Source organism: Dasypus novemcinctus, chromosome 18 (genome assembly GCF_030445035.2).
Source record: "Dasypus novemcinctus isolate mDasNov1 chromosome 18, mDasNov1.1.hap2, whole genome shotgun sequence".
In the NCBI taxonomy this organism is placed as follows: Eukaryota; Metazoa; Chordata; class Mammalia; order Cingulata; family Dasypodidae; genus Dasypus; species Dasypus novemcinctus.
The window spans coordinates 18624781-18648202 of record NC_080690.1 but is presented as its reverse complement, the minus strand read 5'-3'; the positions used below and the strand labels follow the sequence as shown (position 1 = coordinate 18648202).

The following is a 23422-nucleotide window of genomic DNA, read 5'->3' as shown; positions in this document are numbered from 1 at the left end:
TTAAAAACGGCAAACAAAATTTGCGTGAGTTTCAGATCGGCACTCTTCCCTTCTCCCTCTAATTAGTGTGGAGAGGAGGGGTAACTTTTAAAATAATTATTTTTAGAAGTTAAATCCTTCTCAAAGAAATGTGATGAAAACAGAGGATGTCTGGGAATTGATGTCTCCGTGCATAAATGATTTCTTTTCCTAACGAAGCCATGCATTGACTACCGTGTTTCTTTTCGAAATGAAATTGTTTTGCCCAAGGTCTGGAGGAGCCCAAGAGAATAAAACGAGGAATCATGAATCACGTGTGTCCCTCTTAGTCTTGGTCTTTTATTGTCAGTTTTAGTGACCAGCCCATCACAGTATAAGGGGAAATAGTGGCTCTGGGCTCAGAAAGCCTACTTTGAATTTTCTGTCCTGTGTCCCAAGAACATGCCAGGCCTTGCCTTGCCCCATCAGTGAAGGCAACCGTGACTCCTTACAAGTTTGTGTGGCAAGAAATCCTCAGCTCACGTCCTGTTTGGTTTTGGTAGGGGTTTGATCCAGCATTTCATTGTCATAATATCCCATCTCCCTAGCTGTATGGAATATGTAACTATAGCGCGTGTGCTCACATGATTTCTTGCCACGTTTTTATCCCCTTTCAAGTGCCAGGAACCCAGCACATTGCCTGTGGAAGATTTGTTGGAAGTTCACACATCTTCTCATATGACGTAGCTGCCAGAATGAGAAATACTGCCTTAACTAGCAAAGTGAAAAACACCACCCGATGTTTTACACATGCAGTATGGATCTAGATATAAACTCTGTCATGGACAGTTGAATTTAAATGCTAAACCATTTCATTATAATATTCAAGGAAATATTATGACAGACTTAGAAAATGGGAAAATGGTCCATGATGCCCTCACCTTAATACAACAATCACTTTCTTATAGTCTTTTTTTCTAATATCTGGGTTTTTATTCACATAGCTGTAACATGGTATAATGCACTTTTTATCTTATTTTTTTCCATTTAACATCCCCAAGAATTTTTCCATAATTCCTCAGAGCTATCATTTTAATGGCTTCTGGTACACAATAAGAACAGCTCTACCATTATTTACTTAACCATGCCCTTTCGTAAAGTATCTAGATTGCTTCCAAATCATTTTTTCATTATTATAAAATCCACTACAGATAGTAACCCCTCAAGTTTTCTGCATAAACCAGTTTCCAGGTACCAATTGCTTACACTGTGGCTTGTCTCCAGGGCTCATCTATTAACATTTCATTAATGAGAAGTCATAGTGGTCTTAGAGTGACCTGTAATTGATTTTTTTTTAAAGTCTTTTCCATATTGTGACATCTCTCCTAGAATTTCTAAAGTTTAGAAAAGTCTTCAAAGCAAAACACCACAGTACCTTCTAACTCTTGTTACTTGTACAGTCTCATTTACTTATGCTGACAATGTATGCTAGTGGCAGAATTTAAGAAGAAATTGATTTTCAGATCTTGGCTCTGCCAGAGAGAAGCAGCTTAAAACAACCTCCAGGGCTGTCATGAGCCTTCATCTAGTATGCTATGGAGAACTTGCACAACTCTGCCCAGCTACAGAAACTATGTCAAGACTTTGGTGCCATGCCTTGACAGGGAGTCATGCTTTCATGCTGAGGGCCAGCCAGGGAGGGGCCTGTGTCAATGATAGTTAACCTCACTCTTAGGCACAGTCCCCCATCACTCGGGGGAAACAGTGGGATGGTAGCTGTTTTTCTTACAGTGGAGCCTGTTGTAAGAATGACATGGCTTTTAAGGAAAAGATAAGGTGAGCTGGAGGTGGCTAATATCCACTTCCAGAAAAATTTGATCAAATAATTAAATGTGGGTTTTCCTAGACAGGAGAAGGGAGATGAACCCAAGAAGCTTTTGCACCAAGGGATGCAGTATATCGTATTATAGCAGGATTGTGGTACTGAGGAGAAAAACAAAGGCATGAGTGCAGATTTTATTTTCTAAAACACTTTTATATAAGGACTCCTTAGCTTGAGTTCACAAAGGAAGCTTTAGAATTCCAGAGCAGTTTGAGCATTCGAAGAAAAATTAAAAGTTCCTGTACTGGTCAGTGTTCTCTAGGGAAACAGAATCAACAGGAGATATCTGTCAATAGTATGAGATTTTATAAGAGTCTCTCACATGACCTTGGGGATGCACAAGTCCAGGTTCCGCAGGCAGGCTGCAAATCAGGGGCTTCGATGAAAGCCCAATGAAGATCCTTGATGTGTTACCAGGAGACATTGGCTGTCCAAAGACGAGCTGGGAAATTCTCTCTCAGTGCTGAAATCACTTCCCCTTTTAAGGCAATCAACTGATTGGATAAAGTGTCACTCATTGCTTGAGGCAATATCCCTGACTGATGTAGATGTAATCAGCCATCTATGCAGTAGAGTCACTGATGACTAAAGTCCATAAATGCCCTTGTATTACAGTTAGCCCAGTGTTTGACCAAACAACCGGGCACAATTACCTGGCCGAGTTGACACATTAGCCTAACCATCACAGTTCTTCTTTCCATGCAGGGAGATGTAAGCAGCAGCTTCTGGAACCAGAATTTTCACTTCTGCAACCTCGTCACAATTCATTATGTGTTAGGCACTGAAAGAAAAGGGTGAAGTTTTTGGCCCCACAAGGCAGGTGATGTTGCACCGCATTACTGAATTTGCTTTTCACTTCTGAGTGAATGGGATGGGTCAGGTGGTCCCTGCCAGAATGCCCATTCATTTGCACTGCCCGTCACTTGTGCAACTGACAGGCAACCCAAGGAAAGTGACAGGCAGAATGACGGCTATTTACAAAGTGGGGTCACCGTCTTATAAAAGCAGGTGTTTTTCCAAGTCAGGCTAATGAACAAAAAGACAGGAATGGGTGTTTGGCACAGAACCTGTGTCTCAGTTTGCCTCTACTGAAATGTGGAGGGAGCAGCAGCTCTTTCCTCCTTGAAGCACTGAGCCTAAAGCACCGCCTTCCCATTGAGGGGTGGGAGTGGGCAGGCCACAGGGATGGTTATGACAATTAAGCATGTGAAGTGGCACTTGATGTCTCTCTCTCCTCCCCCATCTGTGGAGTGCATCTGAATAGCTAATATGTAGAAGATAACCACTAAGCACAAGTGAAAATAATGGAGAATAGGGAAACTTCAGGGAGGGAAAAAAACATATGTCCCTAAACATTCATTAAAGACTGTGGCGGGGAATGTCCAGGCACGGGGCCCTCCGACTGAGGTGTCTAAAACCTGTAACAGGAGGCTCTTCAGGAACAGATCTACGGGGGCTGGGAGATGGGAAGTGGGCCATGGGGGAACCAGTCTAGAATGTTACAGCACCTAGTTAATCGGCAGCCAGTCCATCACATTAAATATCCAGCCGTCATGTATTACCTTTCAAGTGAAAATGAATAACTCCCATTAAGAGCAAAATGGGTTTGAAGTCGATTCGAGACAGATTAAAGTACTGTTATGAATGTATGCATTGGGAGGAGGAAGAGGAGGGGTCTCTGTGTAATATGTTTGTCCTTGTACTTTTTAAATAATAGATGTCCTACAAACTTATGTAGACCAGGTTACCAAGATACTGGGGTAAGAGGTCATAAGATGTGCATTCTGGGAAGTGTATCAACTTCCTGGAATATTTCCTGCATATAGCAGTTTTTTTTTCTAAATTTTTTGTGGCCTTATGATTTTAATGAATAAAATTGATTTTCTAAAATTGTTTATTAAAGTACATGTCTATAATGATAGCATCTTTGTGTCCACCTCAGAACAAATTTCAAAGCTAAGAATAAAGTGGAAACAAATGGTAGATAACCAGACAGGGTGAGACAGAAAGCAGTTTTACCAAAGAGTAAAAATTTGGCTTTTAAGACCAGTGACCTAAATGCTGACTCAAAGTGTTTTGTGATGGGGGCATTTTTGTTTAAGTTTTCTAACTACTGTTTTCAGGAGATTTTTTCTTATTGCAATTAGCATAGCTCTGAAAAGTAGAGTCCCATTTCAAAAATCAGCAAATGAACCAACCATCAGATAGTCCTCAGGTTTTAGAATAATCGACTCCAACCTTGCTGGAATTTATATGACACTGGAGGAAGCCTGCTTATCCTGGTTAAACCCCTAGCCTGCTGTTTCTCCTTGAAAGCTTCCAGATCCCCTTTCCATGCTTCAAAGAACTGCTTCCACCAACATTTCCGTACCCACTGTTTTTTACATAAATCTCATGTGACTCTCCTCATTAATTAGTGCTTTGTTTTTTGTGGTGGGGGGGGAAGAAGGGTGCTTAGGGCATGGTTTGGACAAGCAGATAGGAAACTTGCCCTCTATACCATTCGCTACTAATAAATTCTTGTGTCTGTAGCATTGGGTAGACCGTAACTTGGCTCAGTAGCCTACCTGGTCAGGCTCTTCAGTTACTTCTTCCCCAAGAGTGAATTGCTAAACCCAAACATGATTTTCCCGTGTATTGATATGTAGGATATCCATGTGATCCTTTCTCAGATCATGTCATATTGCTTGTGATGTGTCATATTGTGATTCCAAGAACTGGTACAGTAAAGTTGTGAGGACATGGTTTATTACATCTATGAAATCGGAGTATGTCCGATACTGAAGTTGCCCAAGAGGTTGTCAAAGCAAATGGTCAGTTTTCCCCACCCATCCTTAGCCCTCTGGTCTCCCTTACAGGCCAGCAGATTATATTGGGGGAGGTCAGAACAGAATTTCACTTAAGACCATGTAAATCCAACTCACAACCTCTTTCTCCATTTCTTTACCTTCTTTTCCTAGTGTTCAGTTGTTAAAGGAGCGACTGAAATCCATGAAAAAGAAAAAAAAATAAAGCACTTGCTTCTTTTCCAACATGCTTGATCAGTCAGTCCGGATGCTCATCCTTCTTGAATTGTGGTGTTTCCAGTAAATCCTGAATGCTATAAATGAATGTTGATTCTCACCCAACACAAACTCTCTTGGGAACTGGCCTGATATGGCTGCTGTATTGCATCTTCCACTTTTTCTTCCAGCATCGTCCAGCCAAGCAGAGAAGGAGCTGACAGATTCTCCTGCAACCTCTAAGCGTATCTCCTTCCCAAGTAGCTCAGAGTCTCCTCTCTCTTCTAAGCGACCAAAAACATCCGAGGAGACCAAACCATCAGAGCAGGTGAGCTAGAAAGGGGTTCTGCTGGTGGTGGAGAGTGCTTTAGGCACTGGTGGGAAATGAATTCGTGGGTTGCATGGGCTTGGGGTAGACACACCTGCTGGTGGAAGTGAAGCTTCAGCCAGAGGGATGGGTGTGTTCCTCACAGATGTACCAGTGTCCCTACTGCAAGTACAGCAACGCCGACGTCAACCGGCTCCGGGTGCATGCCATGACGCAGCACTCAGTGCAGCCCATGCTTCGCTGCCCCCTGTGCCAGGACATGCTCAACAACAAGATTCACCTCCAGCTGCACCTCACCCACCTCCACAGCGTGGCACCTGACTGCGTGGAGAAGCTCATTATGACGGTAAGGCAGCCAGAGGCAGGACCCCGTGGCTTTTCTTTCCTCAGGCGTGAAAGCTGATGTAATTGCATGGGCTAGGTTCTGTGTTGCTGGAAGAGAAAGCCAGTGTGGAGTTGAAAGTATCAGAAATTTATGGTAGTTCTGTGCCCTTTGCTCTCTATGACACGGCATGACTGTTGCCCAAAGTGCTAAATATGTCACTGTTCTTCAACCCCCCTCATCACGCCCACTTCCCTCGGGAGGCAGACATAGATTAGTTTACCATTTATGTGATGAAATTGTTGTTCACCTTCTCCAAACCTTTACTGAGCAGGTCATGTTCTAGGTTGCTCTTAAATTCATTATTATCTCCTTTCATCCTCACAACAACCCTGTTTAAAAAAATTTATAAAAACGTTTATTGTGTTCCCATTAACAGATGAGAAAACTGAGGCTCAGAGAAAATGACTCGATGCCGCTTTTAAATGGCAGAGTTGAGGGTTGAACCTGCCACTCCAGGTGTGTGGGCCTATAATGTGAGGATTTCTCAAAAGGATACTTTGGCTTTCAAGGCAGAACAGTCAGTTGGAAGTAATATGTTGCTTCATGAACATGGGGTCTGCTGTTGGAACATGATGGCGCTGCACGTGCAGATTGAAAACGTGGTTTTACATGGCCAGTATAAGTATGGCCTACAAGGCTGGTACAAAGACTCAGATCTGACGTAATGTGTAACCTTTTCAAAATGCTACCCATGATCCTAGCGTCCCACTTTAGATCTGTGCTGGGACTGCTGCAAAAGTCCACTCTTGATCAGTAGAGGAAAAGCCACCTAAGAGAATTATTCTCACCTATAACTAATTGGGCATTATTTCTACTGTGGAGGGATTAAAAAAAAAGTTAATTTGATGGCCTTTGCATATGAAGATTCCTAGAGAAGTAGTTTGTATGGGTCACAGACACATAACCTGTAGGCATCTCCTATTCCAGTTGGTTATGTAAAACTACTGAATAATTTGTAAGCAATGTTTAGCCATGAGCAGCATGTAATTGATGACACATCAGGAGAACTTTAGCTGCCAGTGGGAAATTCACAGGTAACCTTGCTTGAATTTCAAAGATTTTCGAAGATAAATTCTCTTGCTATGGGTATTTTCAGATAGACTGATAAATACTCTTGAAGAGTAAGTGGAAAATTCCTTCTGGGGATGGATGGACTTCTGTGTTACAGCTTTCCTAAGCAGTCTCACTAGCCTTGGAAAATCAGTGAAGGATTTTCCCAAGCCTCCTCCCACTTCCCAACTTCTGTGGTAGTAAGATATAGCTGGAGGCCTGGAGCCTTGGGAGTCTGAAGTACCAGACAGGTGTGGGGAGGGAGGCATTTTCAATACTATAACAACATTGTTCTTTAATATAAACCTGTTCTAGGAATTGTGGGACTATAGTAATTTCCTTTACTGGTTTACAGTAGCCAATAAAACACCTCATTTATACATCCCTATGAACTGGAGTATAAATTATACTTTAAATATCTATTGTTTGCATATTTTTATAGCGGCAATAGTAGGATACATTTCAAGTAGTGAGTCTGGTGGTCATTACGAATCCTCTTCATCTACCACAGAGTCTTCAGGGGCAGAATGTTAGTGCTGTGTTGCTTCGGTCCCAACCCATAAGATATTTCTGGGAGTTACCCACACTCACTGCCATCTCCTCAAGCAGTGGTTCTCAGCCTTTTCAGAGACCCCTGTGAAAGCTAACAGCCATGCTGGGTTATTCTAGGCACACTAGCGTTTGACAACCACTGTTGTAGACCCTCCATCAAGTATTTTGTATATACACAGTTGTGCATAAGGACATCCTGAAATTCATCCATGAAACCAGGTTAAGAAAGCCGTTTCTAGAAAAAACCCTGGCAACATAATTGTAAAGGAGAAACGTGCTCCGTTAAAGGTGCTCTGCCTATGTGCCTCATCTTTTTTCACAGTAGACTGAATAGAGGTGTTTTCCAGACATTTCTGAAAAGTGTGCAAATTGTGGGAAACATACTGGTTATAGGAAGTACAAGAGAAAGTTAATGGATTTGGGAATATGTTGAAAGTTGTGGGAAATGTAAATTGTAATCATATTGGGATTTCACTCTTTACATAAAGGTAAGGATGACTTTGCACACTCTCTTTGCATAGGAAGATGGAGTTACTGCATGGCTGTCAGGATTGTATTGGTTTTTCCAGTTATGAAGATGGCTGCATTGAGACTAATAATGCATGTCCATCAAAAGTCCTTTAGTTCAGAAGTAAAAGATAAGCAACCAGGACTAGAAGGGAATGTGTGGCCATACCACAGGGCAAGGCTGGAATCCTGTTTGAGGCCTGGAATCCTCATCTTGGTCTCTGCAGCTGATGAATCAAAACAGATGCTGGTGTCCTTCCTCTGAAAAGTCTGATGTTAAAACAGAATTTGCAATTATTTTACAGCTAAGTGATTATAATGAACATGTGGTTAAAATCATACCCCTCGAGGGTATTTTACTATAATTTTATTAGAAAATTGACTCTGGGAAAGTATTGGGTAAGCTTTCTGACTATTTATGTTTGTTCCTGCCTAGAGGAGGAGGCTCTAAAAACAGTACAATGGGAAATGCCCCCCAAATTAGAGCTATGTTTTCTAAACCATGTCATTAAGCAATAGTCTACCTTTGAATGAATTATACGAAGCATAGGACTGTATAACACAGGGACTCCCCCCGGTAGAAAATGCATTGAGGTCAGCAGAACAAACATGAGAACATTGTCTCATAAACTATAACAAATATGCAATATACATACAGGGTGTTAATAATCAGGTGGGTTGGGGGAAAATACACCAAATGTAAGATCTGGGCTATGGTTACTAGTAATATTTTGATAATGCTCTTTCATAGTTTGTAGCAACCATGTTTCACAGCAATGCAAGGTGTTGGTGGTGGGGTGATGTGTGGGGCGCCTGTATGATGATATGCGTGTTTGTTTAAGTTCACAACTTTTATTATATACTTACTGTTTATGTATGTTCATGTATGAATAATATACTTCAATAAATTTTTTGTAATGAAAAAAATAAGTCTATACTCATTCATCCTCCAAGAGGACAGAGTTAGGTCGGCTTTGTCCCTGAGTGACTAGATGAATGGCGTCGAGAGGAGTGAATCCTCCTCTTTGCCACACGAGTTGACTGAGTTAACTGCTTTTCCTGCAGGATAGGGAAAGCTGGCAGAATCCACCAAATAGGCAATTCCTGGCAGACAGTCCACCAAATAGGCAATTCCTGGCAGATAAGGGATATGTTCAGGGTATCTAAAACTATAAATTCTGGTCAGTATTTTTGCTGACTGGGTCTAAGGTCTCAGGATCTAACTTGAATTGGGTTTTGGTCCCTCTAAAAGTAAATTCCATCCCGATAAATGGAAATAGATTACTTTCTCCACAATGTGTTTCTGTTCAGTTGTAAATGGAGAGCATTTTGAGGAGGCTTCATTTAATAATACCTTATCAGACAGCTTTCAGGAACCTGCAGTGTCTAATATGTCTGTTGCTATGGTAACAGCTGCTTGCTTATGCTCTGCATCTCATATCTGTGTCTTCCATGGGCCCCCTGTTTTGTTTTGTGTGGTTTTTTTTACTGATGAGGGGGCTTGAAAAATATTCTCCACTGGGAACAATTGCAGCATTGGCCCTCCACTATGGCAACTGCACCCCCAGCACTTCATTCTGCTCAGCCTAATGGCAACAGAGCTCCAAATGGTCACATACACGTGCAAGAAGGGCCTCTGTGAAGCTTAAGGGAGATGAGACAAGGGCTGCTCCAGCGCTGGCTGGTAAGCCCACCCCTAATGTCAGTTTCCTATAACTCAGTCTCACTTATTTACAGAGAAGCTTGAGATTTCAGATCAGTAGTGGTGATGTAGAATCTGCTGCTCTGGGCCCTCATTTTCCCAGCCTTTTGGGGAGGGAGTGTTGTGGGAATAGGGGATGTATTTCTGGCTCCTAAATGAAAATGGGAATGCCTACCTACCATAGCATTTCAATACTCTTAAATTATTCCAGTTGATCATCTTTCGAAATGAGAGGACACTCCAATGGGATCCTGGTGCATAAATACGGGGGAATTTTCTTAGTCCCTCAATTACTTAAGAAAATATGGTCTCAAGTGGAGATGGGAATTGGTTCCTGAGCCCGAACACCTTTTCCTCTAACCTTTTGAATTTTCTCCCATTGGTAGTTCTTAATTAGTCTGTATTTTTGGAACGTGTACACAGACTTCCCTTCCCTGCTCCTTGCCCTGCACTGCCTGTAGTTTCTTCTGTATCTCTTTTGGGAGCATAAAACCTTCTGTGATTTTTTGGGTCAGTGTCTGTGTCTCTCTAGGCTCCATGTGTTGCTTGTACTTCTGCGTGTCTCTGAAACAGGATGGTCTTCTGTCCCTTCCCCCTCCCACCTCCCACCCCCACCCCCTGCACACACCAGGCTCTCTAGTGGCCACTGGCCCTGGGGCTGTCACACCGGCCTGGGTACCAGCTATCTCACTTTGTCTCCATCTCAGAGGAAGGTAATGAAAATAATCGGGCTTCATTAATTCCAAGCCCTGTGAGATGATAGCCATTTGGAGCCCTGTTTGCCAATTAGATGGTCTAAATTAGAAGTGACCTTGGTACACTGCCACTGCTTGCCTCTGAGTCTAATGAAGCTTTTCTCTCCAATTCATTCTTCTCAGCTCTCTTCTGCCTGTGTGCGTGTATGTGTGATAACTGTTCGTGCGTTTCCTCTTCTCCCACCCACCTTTTTTTTTTCCCAGTCTTTTTCATTCCCAGTTTTTAAAATCTGGGACTATATTTGTTTCTAGCCCAAATGAATGTTAATGTGGCCCTGCAGTATTTAACTTGTATATTGTTTTGTTTTGTTTTTTTAATTGGATAGATAACCGTACAGGAGACATTTTAGAAAGGAAGCAAGGTGAGAGAAAGTGGGTCTCCTGGAACCCATGGTCCAGTGCCCAATCTGGCACATTTAGAAGGTAGTAAAGGGAGGGGAAAAAATCTCTGAAGCTCTTCTGCCAGCAGATGCCCTGTTTTGTTTGCTTTGGAAGGGCATAGGGCTGCTAGGGGGCCCCAGTGGACCCTCTGGGCCCAAGGAAAGAATGAGCAATTGACTCTCATAGGAGCATTCAGCTCCACTAGTGAGAATGCTCAGTCCTGGAAGCAGTTGGGTTATAACTTCATACTTAGGTTTTATGTTCGTTTTTTTGTTTTTATTTTTTGACAGTGTCTTATTTATATAAGGATGTAGAGACTGGACAGGTTTATGCCAGGGAAGAGTTCTTGAGATCTCGCCTCTTTTTCCCTCTGTCTGAGGTTCTTCATTCTATTGATTTTCACTAAAAAGTGAAGGATTCAAAGCTTCCTCTAGAAGGGGATGGTGGGCCTTTCAGAAAGAAGCCCTACTTAAGTGAGCAATATAGGGATAAAGGTCTCAGAGAAACCAGGTTCAGCACTCTTTCTAAGAAAAGATCTCTGTTTTCGAACACATGAAACAGGCTGGTTACATTGATCTAACCAAGGCCAGCCTGTCTGAGCGTGGCCTTGAGAGGTGAATTTGCATGAACAGTCCCATAAGAACTTGTACACTTTGGCTTTACAGGATGTTGTATTTGGCCATTACACATGACTGGGAGAAAGGAGAGGTTTCTTAATAAGTCCAGCTCCTTCTCCTGAGTAAGAATTAACATCTGAGGACTCTCCCACATGTCACAGTGGGGACCAGACCCACATCTAAGACTTTGGGCTTTATAAGGTTTGTCCGTATGGCTTTAGGGGCCACTCATATAATAAAAATCTCAAATGGTATTAAATCACAATCCAAAATAATGATGAACCAAGCTAGGAAGTAGCAGGAACTAGGTATTTATGCACTCATGTCTCTTTCTATCAAAGGCTATTCACTTGAGTCCATGGATATCCCTCTAGGGAGCTGGGGATTCCCTGAAATTATCTCCAGTGTTCTGCATGCAAAGGTGTTTTTCTGGGAGTCTGCAGCTTTCATCAGATTTTCTCAGGGGTTTATGACCTCTAAAAGATTAATCTGGATTGTAATTTTCTTGGGGACAGGGACCTTATATTGCTCTGTTACCCACAAGCATGCGGCACAAGGGACCCCGGACAGTGTCCAGTGAATGGTGGTCAACTGAATGGATGAGCAAGAGTCACTTGAGGCCCTTCCTTCTCAACAGCTGAGTTGTTTTGGAATTGCTTAAGCTTGCAGATTTTTTAGCATCAGCGCAGAACTTCTACCATTTCTATTATTATAAATGAGGCCTGTTTACTTGTTAAAATATTAGAGCCACTGTTTGTTTCCAGAATTTCAGCACCCCAACTCAGCTGATGGTTTTCTTCCTACCTTCCCATCATACTCTGCATACTCTGGGGAGGGATATGGTTGACTTGCTTCAGAATGGGTGGGAGGAACATATAAGATGGTCTAGAAAGAGGATCCTATGCAATTGCCCTTTGCATGGCCAAGGCCAATCTTGATATACCCAAATGCTGAGGAACCAATGACTCTTATTAACTCTGATTAACTGATTAATGTCTTTTTGTTTTGTTTTGTTTTATTTCTTGTTAAAAGTCTGTTTTAATACTCTCAGATCCCCACTATTCACTAATAAGTCAAGTGTGGGAGACATACTTTAATCTATTCCATGTTGCCAAGGTACAGATTATTAGAAGAATTGATCTCTGGATCACATAGTCAATGTAGAGAGTGCACATGTTTGGGCCAACCGTCCACTGTCATCTGGCCAAACCTCAAGACTGGTTTCGTTTGGCTTTGAGCCCATGACTGGGTTGTTAGAGATGACAGGCAGAGAAAGAGTATGTGTGCGTGTTGTCTCTGCAGGGAGCTGGTGATGGGATCCACTTATAGGAGGACCTTTTAGGTTGGGCATGCTTAGGATCACGCTGTTTAGGCAGTAGCCACAATATTTTGTCTTCTCATGCACATGCATACTCCAATGTCCCTAGCAGAAGAGAAGGCCTTTGCAGAACTGGGCCTAGCACAGTTGACTTTCAACTTTCAACTGTCCATCAGATGCTTTGGCTGGAACAGTCTGAACCTTCCATGCAGTTTGGTGGCCACATATGAGTGGAAAATAAAAGTAATACCAAGGCCAGTATTGATGGAACTCTGCCTTTGGTCACTTTGCCTTTTCCCTTGAGTACAAGAGATCCTCCCTGTGCTCTGTTGTCAGTATTATATTTATGACTTTTTAGGAAGAAGCCTGTGTGCTTTCAGTGAAACACTTGTGAACTGGCAGGAGAGGGAGGATTGGACACAGGTAGAGGAACATCAGTGGGGGCCCTCTAACAGCCTGCGCAATAAAGCAGCTTCCATTTTCAACTTCTCTGTTCAGACATATGTACAGATTTGCCCCACCAGAATTACTAGATGCTTAGGCTTCCCTTTAGAGATCTCCCTCTTTGCCTCCTGGGAAATTCTTGCCTGTTAAAATCTCATATACCAAACTAAAATATTTTTTTCAGGGAGAGGTGGGGTATACTATAGATGAGAAGATGCAGGTAGATAAAAGTAATTACTTAAACACATATGGGGTAAGACTTACAGGTTTGAAGGCCCAGATTAAGATGCAGAGGAGCATGTGAGGTTGATGATTATATTTCAGGGAGAGTTAATTGATGGAAGGTGAAGGCAGACAAAGAACCGCTGCTTACTGCCTTCTTGAATCCCAATCAGGAATTATGATTAAAGTCTCCGCGAGACAACAGAGAGCTGATGAATTGGTGTCTTTTTTTTTTCTTTTTTGCCGTCATTCACACTTGATTGACTTCAACCTTTCAAGTGCAAAAGTCTCTCTTTTCCATTATTATTCATAGCCATCTGAGTTTTTCTAATTAAAGTGTATGAAAACAATTACTGATCCGTCGTACTGAGTCTGTTAGAGGGGATGTCTGCCGTACTGTAATGTGTATAAAAAGCCCACAGTTTTCTATAATGATGTGCAGCTGAGGTGTTAGATAATTTTATTCTTTTTTACTCTGTAGGGCTTTTTTTTTTATTTCTCATGATTCATTTTTCATAATTCCTAAAGATCCCAGGAAAAGGACTGATCCCGCAGCTACAACCGAGAAAGGCGGTGGGGAGGGTGTCTTTTTTCCTTTCCGTTTCTCCCCCTCTTGCCCCCAACCTCGTACCCCCCACCCCCTTGGCTGAGGACTATAAATTAATCGGTGACCTTTCACTTCTTGGATTCCCGCTGGACTCCCCATCCACACTGGTCAGAACTGCCTTCTATTAAAAAGAAAAGAGATGGAATGAGTTCAGCAATCTCCTCCATTCTTAACGATTCATCACCAGCTACCCTTAGCCAGCTGCTGACGAGCTTTGTGTGAGAGTGCAGATGTCTGTGAAGCAGGAATGCTGTTGCACACGTTCACCTGCCCTGCACCTGTTCTTTGTAAACACAGGGTTTCTCAGAGCCCTTCTTTATTAGTGCCTGTTGCTTAATTTTCATGCCTATTGGCGTCTGGGTTGCTAACATTATTCTAGTGCTCTAACCTGGTGGGAGTTACCTTCTTGGTGTTGATGGAGCAGCCGTCCAGTTTTCCTCCAGGAACTGAGCTTATCACCAAAGCTACCAGTGAACTTGTCAGCAGCTGTTTTGAGCAAGGATAGGATCTTCAAGGCATTAAAAACTTATAGTAATTTATTTAAATATAACTTAATTTTGAAAAGAAATCTAGGTGTTTCAGTCTTTGCAATAGCAAGTGAAGATATTTTGGCAAAGTTGTGTTTGATGGAAAAAAATAATGCCTCCAAGGAAGACTGGGTGTCAAGTAGAAAGGTTAGTGGTGACTGTAATTGCTGTCTCTGTAATCCCAGAAACAGTTTGTTTTTCAGGCTATCGTCAAATGAGAGAGGATTTTTAATTTATTTGGTACTAACACCCACCTTCCTTCCCACCCCATAGAAGGCAAAGGAATATTGCTTCTTTTTAAACTAGGGGCTCTTTATCCTTATACTGGACCTTGAGGTTCTGCTTATTGCATTCACAGCGCAAAGGAGAACTTGTTTGGGCAGGTTTCTGGCTAGATGGTAGGGAAGCCTGGAGAAATGTCTGAGGAGCGAACCTTAAAGTGTAGCTACTGTGGTCCAGGCTTATGCTGGAATCGCTGAATTAGGGAACGATGTTTGTAGTCAAGATGGGGGGTGCCCTGTATAGAATACTGTGCAAACACCCTCTGTGGGTGGCCAAGAGGTTCCCTCTGCTGTTGGGTACCTTGGGCAGAAATGCCAGAAAAAAAAATCCTGGCTTAAGTGAGTCACAAGGAATCCTTGTCTGCACTTGATCTCAGCTTATAAAGGGTTACAAAATGTTGTTTCCTGGAAAATCTGCCAGTGTGTCTACATGTCCTTAGCCTTCCCTTTGTTCTCCTCTCTTCTTATTCTTACCCTTTCTTTCACTCCTATTCCCCTCCTCTTCTTGCCTGAATACATTTTGAAAACAGTACTACAATGCTCCCTGCTTCAAGATTACAGTGTACTTTACTAGGTATGATTTAATTAGGGCCCTTATTATGTTTTCAGCAGCTTAAGGTGGGCCTTTCAACTTATCTACCTAATTGGTTGCACAAGAAGTTTCACAGCCCATGACAAAACATTGTCAGTGATCAAAGTCAAAATTCTGCATAAGGGAAAAATATTAATAATAAGATTATTCTTCAAGTGTGCACTGCTAATTATGTCCAGAATGTAACCGTAGAAACACTTTTGAGTGATGTGAGCTTTGTCTAATAAACATGAATCTTCACTGAGCTATGAAAAGTGACACCTCCGGCTTTACACTGGTGAAGGCTAATTTTGCTTATTAAATAATTTTTAAACATTTCCCTATTTTGTGTCTCTTTCCCCTCCATTTGACTCTCTTCATTTCTCTTTCTCTTACTTCTCAGGTGACCACCCCTGAGATGGTGATGCCCAGCAGCATGTTCCTCCCAGCAGCTGTTACAGATCGAGATGGAAATTCCAATTTGGAGGAGGCAGGAAAGCAGCCTGGTTAGTATCCTTATTCTTGACCCCTGAGAATTGAAACAAAAAGAAATCGTGGGCCAAAATTTTCACAGAGAAGGGTTTCAAGCATTCTTTACAATATATCTAAGCCAAATAAAGCTGATCAGTAGATGGAAGGGCACTGTGGTTAGCTATTTTATACTTTGTCTCTTGGCATGTATTTGCATATTATTCATATGGTTTAAAGATGAAAGGAAGTGTCAGAACCAGTGACATTTTGGTATGGACCACATGTCCCATTGGACTAAACAGTTAGGGAGTGAATTACCAGAGATTCAGTCAGTAGAGCCACCATCCTCAGCTGCTAAACACTCCATCTTTGAGGAGCTAATTATTAGGGAGTTGTGGAATGGGGATGGGGGGGGGTGATTGCTGAATTAGTTGTCTTTCTAGGAGCTGCCTCTGCACAGACTTCTTCTCTAGTCTGAACTGCCTTAGGATAAAGCATAGAGGTGCATTTGGAAAGAACATTGTTGTGGATGTGTGTATTGCTAGTGCCACATGGTAGATGGATCAGTAGATCTCCATTTATGAGGCTCTTCAGATTTAAGTTGGGAAGAATTCAGCCACACCACTGCCCAGCCTCTTCCCTTGTATTTTTCCATATTAGACAGTAGCCAGCCAACCTGAAAGAGGGTGAGGGTAATTTATAGGTGTGATTATCTCATTGTAGGGAAAAAATAAGTTAATATATTTTAATAACTGGTTGCCTGAATGTTTATTGCTTATTGGATAGAGATGATACTCACAAGTCATGTTATAACAAGAAACTAAATGCTTAAAAAATATACCCCAAAATTTCTTATATTACAATAGATAGCAATTCTTGTAAATTCCCCACAATTTAGGACAGCATTAATTCACACATTCTATGGTTCAGATCCACTGTGCTTTTAGTATATAAGAAACAGAAAAGTGATACGGAGAAACCAGTCTAGGATCAGTAGTAATCTTTTAAACCACTTCTTGAGAAATTGAGGATACCAAGCCAAGTACTTAAGTATTGTTTAAGAGACTTTTAGATCCATGGTACTGACCAGGCCTATTACGTACATTTCTGTTTGCGTGCACTGCGTTCATAACATATGTTCCAGGAGAAAAAGAAGGTGGAGGGGGTGATGTGGTAGGGACTACATGGGGAGATTCTGTCATATTGGGTATTTCCCTCATCAGATTCGACATTAGTGGGCCTTGCTAGGCAGACAGCTCTGGATGCTGTCTTTGAATCAAAGCCTTCTTTACCTTTCGGCTTGCTGTGTTTTACAGACACCACCGAGGATCTGGGAAAGCACATCTTGCCATCAGTGAGTGCAGAGCACAGTGGAGAACTGAAACCCTCTCCTTCTGACCCCAGCGCTGTGAGAGAAGACTCAGGCTTCCTCTGCTGGAAGAAGGGGTGCAACCAGGTTTTCAAAACTTCTGCTGCCCTTCAGACACACTTCAACGAGGTTCACGCCAAGAGGCCGCAGCTGCCCGTTTCTGACCGCCATGTGTACAAGTACCGCTGTAATCAGTGCAGCCTGGCTTTTAAGACTATTGAAAAACTGCAGCTTCATTCTCAGTACCATGTGATCAGAGCTGCCACCATGTGCTGTCTGTGTCAGCGCAGTTTCCGAACTTTCCAGGCTCTGAAAAAACACCTCGAGACCAGCCACCTGGAGTTGAGTGAGGCTGACATCCAGCAGCTTTACGGTGGCCTTCTGGTCAATGGGGACCTCCTGGCAATGGGAGATCCCACACTGGCTGAGGACCATACCATAATCGTTGAGGAAGACAAGGAAGAAGAGAGTGATTTGGAAGATAAACAGAGCCCAGCAGGCAGTGACTCTGGGTCGGTACAAGAAGACTCGGGCTCAGAGCCAAAGAGAGCTCTACCTTTCAGAAAAGGCCCCAACTTTACCATGGAGAAATTTCTAGACCCTTCTCGTCCTTACAAGTGTACTGTCTGCAAGGAATCTTTCACTCAAAAGAACATCCTACTAGTGCACTACAATTCTGTCTCCCACCTACATAAATTAAAGAGAGCCCTTCAAGAATCAGCAACTGGTCAACCAGAACCTACCAGCAGCCCAGACAACAAACCTTTTAAGTGTAACACCTGTAATGTGGCCTATAGCCAGAGTTCCACTTTGGAGATCCACATGAGGTCTGTGTTGCATCAAACCAAGGCCCGAGCAGCCAAACTGGAGGCTGCAAGTGGCAATAGCAATGGAACTGGGAATAGCAGCAGTATCTCCCTGAGCTCCTCCACCCCAAGTCCTGTGAGCACCAGTGGCAGTCATACCTTTACCACCACCAATCCAAGCAGTGCTGGCATCACTCCAAGTTCCAACTTAATGAGCCAAGTGCCCACTGAAAGTGCAGTGATGCCACCCCTCGGAAATCCCATCAGTGCCAGCATCACTTCCTCTTCGGAGCCCAAGGAGGTCAATCGGAAGAAGCTGGCAGATATGATTGCTTCCAGGCAGCAGCAGCAGCAGCAGCAGCAGCAGCAGCAGCAGCAGCAGCAGCAAGCACAGACCCTGGCCCAGGCCCAGGCACAAGTTCAAGCTCATTTGCAGCAGGAGCTGCAGCAGCAGGCTGCCCTGATCCAGTCTCAGCTGTTTAATCCCACCCTCCTTCCTCACTTCCCCATGACCACCGAGACCCTGCTGCAGCTGCAGCAGCAGCAGCATCTCCTTTTCCCCTTCTATATCCCCAGTACTGAGTTTCAACTCAACCCAGAGGTAAGCTTGCCAGTGACCAGTGGGGCACTGACTCTGACTGGGACTGGCCCAGGCCTGCTGGATGATTTAAAAGCTCAGGTTCAGATCCCGCAGCAGAGCCACCAACAGATCCTGCAGCAGCAGCAGCAGAGCCAGCTCTCTGCGCCCCAGGGTCACTCTGCCCTCCATCAGCCAAGCCAGCACCTTGAAAAGAAAAACAAATTGGTCATCAAAGAAAAGGAAAAAGAAAGCCAGAGAGAGAGGGACAATGCTGAGTGTGGAGAAAGCAACCCCGGACCGAAGGAATCGCTGCCAGATGGCCTGAAGGCCAAAGAGAAGAAGGAACTGGCACCAGGGAGTAGTTCTGAGCCTTCCATGCTGCCTCCACGCATTGCCTCAGATGCCAGAGGGAACTCCACCAAGGCCTTGCTGGAGAACTTTGGCTTTGAGCTGGTCATTCAGTACAATGAGAATAAACAGAAGGTGCAAAAGAAGAATGGGAAGACAGAGCAGGGAGAGAATTTGGAAAAGCTTGAGTGTGACTCCTGTGGCAAGTTCTTTTCCAACATCTTAATTTTAAAGAGTCATCAAGAGCATGTTCACCAAAATTACTTTCCCTTTAAACAGCTGGAGAGGTTTGCCAAACAGTACAGAGAGCACTATGATAAACTGTATCCCCTGAGGCCCCAGACCCCAGAGCCGCCGCCACCTCCCCCTCCACCGCCTCCACCTCCTCTTCCTGCAGCTCCCCCTCAGCCAGCTTCCACGCCAGCCATTCCTGCTTCGGCCCCCCCCATCACTTCTCCTACAATTGCACCGGCCCAGCCATCCGTTCCCCTCACCCAGCTCTCCATGCCCATGGAGCTGCCCATCTTCTCACCACTGATGATGCAGACAATGCCACTGCAGACCTTGCCGGCCCAGCTGCCACCTCAGCTCGGCCCTGTGGAACCTCTGCCTGCGGACCTGGCCCAGCTGTACCAGCATCAGCTCAATCCAAGCTTACTCCAGCAGCAGAACAAGAGGCCTCGAACCAGGATCACAGATGACCAGCTCCGAGTCCTGCGGCAATATTTTGATATTAACAACTCCCCCAGTGAGGAGCAGATCAAAGAGATGGCAGACAAGTCAGGGTTGCCCCAGAAAGTGATCAAGCACTGGTTCAGAAATACTCTCTTCAAAGAGCGACAGCGTAACAAGGACTCCCCTTACAACTTCAGCAATCCTCCCATCACCAGCCTGGAGGAGCTCAAGATTGACTCCCGGCCCCCTTCGCCAGAACCGCAGAAGCAGGAGTACTGGGGAAGCAAGAGGTCTTCAAGAACAAGATTTACTGACTACCAGCTGAGGGTCCTACAGGACTTTTTTGATGCTAATGCTTACCCTAAGGATGATGAATTTGAGCAACTCTCTAATTTATTGAACCTTCCAACCCGGGTCATCGTTGTATGGTTTCAAAATGCCCGTCAGAAGGCCAGGAAAAATTATGAGAATCAGGGAGAGGGCAAAGATGGAGAGCGGCGTGAACTTACAAATGATAGGTATATTCGCACGAGCAACTTGAATTACCAGTGCAAAAAATGTAGCCTGGTGTTTCAGCGGATCTTTGATCTCATCAAGCACCAGAAGAAGCTGTGTTACAAGGATGAGGATGAGGAGGGCCAGGATGATAGCCAAAATGAGGATTCCATGGATGCCATGGAAATCCTGACCCCCACCAGCTCTTCCTGCAGCACCCCAATGCCCTCACAGGCCTACAGTGCCCCAGGGCCATCAGCCAATACAGCTTCCTCTGCTTTCTCGCAACTTACAGCAGAAGGTGACGACTTGGCTACCTTTGGTTCAAAAACAGAGGTGTGTGATGAGAAACCAAAGCAGGCTGAACCTCCTAGTGCACAGCCAAACCAAACCCAAGAAAAGCAAGGACAACCAAAGCCAGAGCTGCAGCAGCAAGACCAGCCCGAGCAGAAGACAAATGCATCCCAGCAAAAGCTCTCTCAGCTGGCCTCTCCCCCTTCATTACCACAGCCTCCTCCACAAGCACCCCCCCCTCAGTGCCCCTTACCACAGTCAAGCCCTAGTCCTTCCCAGCTCTCCCACCTGCCCCTCAAGCCCCTCCACACATCAACTCCTCAACAGTTGGCAAACCTACCTCCTCAGCTAATCCCCTACCAGTGTGACCAGTGTAAACTGGCATTCCCATCATTTGAGCACTGGCAGGAACATCAGCAGCTTCACTTCCTCAGTGCACAGAACCAGTTCATCCACCCCCAGTTTTTGGACAGGTCACTGGATATGCCTTTTATGCTGTTTGACCCTAGTAACCCACTCCTAGCGAGTCAGCTGCTCTCTGGGGCCATACCTCAGATTCCAGCAAGCTCAGCCACTTCTCCTTCAACTCCAACCTCCACAATGAACACTCTGAAGAGGAAACTGGAGGAAAAGGCCAGCGCAAGCCCTGGAGAAAATGACAGTGGCACAGGAGGAGAGGAACCTCAAAGAGACAAGCGTTTGAGGACAACTATTACACCGGAACAGCTAGAAATTCTCTACCAAAAGTACCTACTGGACTCCAATCCAACTCGGAAGATGCTGGATCACATTGCGCATGAGGTGGGCTTGAAGAAACGTGTGGTGCAAGTCTGGTTTCAGAACACCCGTGCTCGGGAAAGGAAAGGACAGTTCCGGGCTGTGGGCCCAGCACAGGCCCACAGGAGGTGTCCTTTTTGCAGAGCACTCTTCAAAGCCAAGACTGCCCTTGAGGCTCATATCCGGTCCCGTCATTGGCATGAAGCCAAGAGAGCTGGCTACAACCTAACGCTGTCAGCAATGCTATTAGACTGTGATGGGGGCCTGCAAATGAAAGGGGACATTTTTGATGGCACTAGCTTTTCCCACATACCCCCAAGCAGTAGTGATGGCCAGGGTGTTCCCCTCTCACCTGTTAGCAAAACCATGGAATTGTCTCCCAGAACTCTTCTTAGCCCTTCCTCCATCAAGGTAGAAGGGATTGAAGACTTTGAAAGTCCTTCCATGTCCTCAGTTAATCTAAATTTTGACCAAACTAAACTGGACAATGATGACTGTTCCTCTGTCAACACAGCAATCACAGATACCACCACTGGGGACGAGGGCAATGCAGATAATGACAGTGCAACGGGAATAACAACAGAAACCAAATCATCTTCAGCACCCAATGAAGGGCTGACCAAAGCAGCCATGATGGCAATGTCTGAGTATGATGATCGGTTGTCATCTGGTCTGGTCAGCCCAGCCCCGAGCTTTTATAGCAAGGAATATGATAATGAAGGCACAGTAGATTACAGTGAAACCTCAAGCCTTGCAGATCCCTGCTCCCCAAGTCCTGGTGCAAGTGGGTCTGCAGGCAAATCTGGAGACAGTGGGGATCGGCCGGGGCAGAAACGTTTTCGTACCCAGATGACTAATCTGCAGCTGAAGGTCCTCAAGTCATGCTTTAATGACTACAGGACACCCACCATGCTAGAGTGTGAAGTCCTGGGCAATGATATTGGACTGCCAAAGAGAGTTGTTCAGGTCTGGTTCCAGAATGCCCGGGCAAAAGAAAAGAAGTCCAAGTTAAGCATGGCCAAGCATTTTGGTATAAACCAAACGAGTTACGAGGGACCCAAAACAGAGTGCACTTTGTGTGGCATCAAGTACAGCGCTCGGCTGTCTGTACGTGACCATATCTTTTCCCAACAGCATATCTCCAAAGTTAAAGACACCATTGGAAGCCAATTGGACAAAGAGAAAGAATACTTTGACCCAGCTACTGTACGTCAGCTGATGGCTCAACAAGAGTTGGACCGGATTAAAAAGGCCAATGAGGTCCTTGGACTGGCAGCTCAGCAGCAAGGGATGTTTGACAACGCCCCTCTTCAGGCCCTTAACCTTCCTTCAGCATATCCAGCGCTCCAGGGCATACCTCCAGTGTTGCTCCCCGGCCTCAGCAGTCCCTCCTTGCCAGGCTTTACTCCATCCAACACAGGTGGGTTCAGCTCTAGGGGATTCTACCAGCCTTAAGTAGCTACCCAGTGAGAGTTTTCTTGTGTGGCTACCACCCAAGTCTTCCCCATGTTGGACAGGTAGGAGCTTCCCATTCTAGTTCTCTAACAGCAACAAAGCTTCACTTGCCTCCCATTTAGTTTTCCTAGTGCTAGAGTGCACGTGCTTCTTTGTCTTGCTGATCTGGGGTTGGGCTTCCAGTTGGAACACTCTCCTCTAAAACCTCTCTTATGCCTTGTGTTCAGTATCAGTATCACAACCAGGGTGTGCAGTAGAGCTTGAGGGTTCTGGCATACTAATTCCTGGGATATTTTCAAGAAAGAAGCTTTCTATCATAGACCCTTCCACTTAGTTCTTGCAGGAATGCCAATCCCATCTAGATATTCATTGCAAATATAAGATACCTGACTGTCTTAATCTGGGCCATGCCTGATGGAGACTGGTTCATGAGAATTTTTTTGAGAGGGCTACTTATTCTGGCAGGAGAACTGCTATTAGGAAGAAGCTTTTGCATAATGGATTCTTACTCCTAGAGTTCTTTTCTAGCCAGAATAACCAAGACTGCCTTTCTACTTGAATGTAGTGAATAGGAATCTTGTATTGAACAATGTGGTTCTGAAGTATATGTCTGTCTTAGTCTCCAGACAGACCGAGAAAATGTTAATGTGTATTTTTAGGGGTTCTCAGTCACCCCTTCACTTCCTTTTGACCCTTCTCCCTTCCCCCATATTCAGAGTAAAAAATACTTGGTACTCTTATATTTCCACATAAGAGAGAGTTTTGTAATTCTTCCTATATACTTCTCTTGTTCCCCCTTCTCTTCCTCATCCCTCTTCTCTGGACCTGTCCATCTTTCCTAACTTGGACTTTTTCACCTCTGGTATCCCATGAGGCTTAGGTACAAGTCAGCAAGTTTACTCCATGGCTCAAATTGACCAGTGCATGTTCACCAAAGGAGGCTTCCTTATCTTCAATGGTTGAAGCAGCCCTGCTGCTTCCCAGAGAAGTCCTGGTTTCTGGTTGAATTAATTCCAAGTTCTATAGTTTTGGCTGTGTTTTGCAGAACATGAGACCACTGCAT

The 23422-nt window shown here is 44.3% G+C and overlaps 1 protein-coding gene across 2 annotated transcripts in view; it reads left to right on the top strand.

The window, feature by feature from the left end:
• ZFHX3 (zinc finger homeobox 3) overlaps positions 1-23422 on the top strand; it is a 262125-nt gene that overhangs the window by 230680 nt on the left and 8023 nt on the right. For both annotated transcript variants that reach the window (XR_009181527.2, XM_058279776.1), the window contains exons 6-9: positions 5034-5170; positions 5316-5516; positions 15493-15595; positions 16877-22324. Coding sequence is in view for 1 of the 2 variants with exons in the window: in XM_058279776.1 (XP_058135759.1) it covers positions 5034-5170; positions 5316-5516; positions 15493-15595; positions 16877-22324 (5889 nt within the window). In the remaining variant the exon portion in view is untranslated. The remainder of the gene's footprint in view (positions 1-5033; positions 5171-5315; positions 5517-15492; positions 15596-16876; positions 22325-23422) is intronic.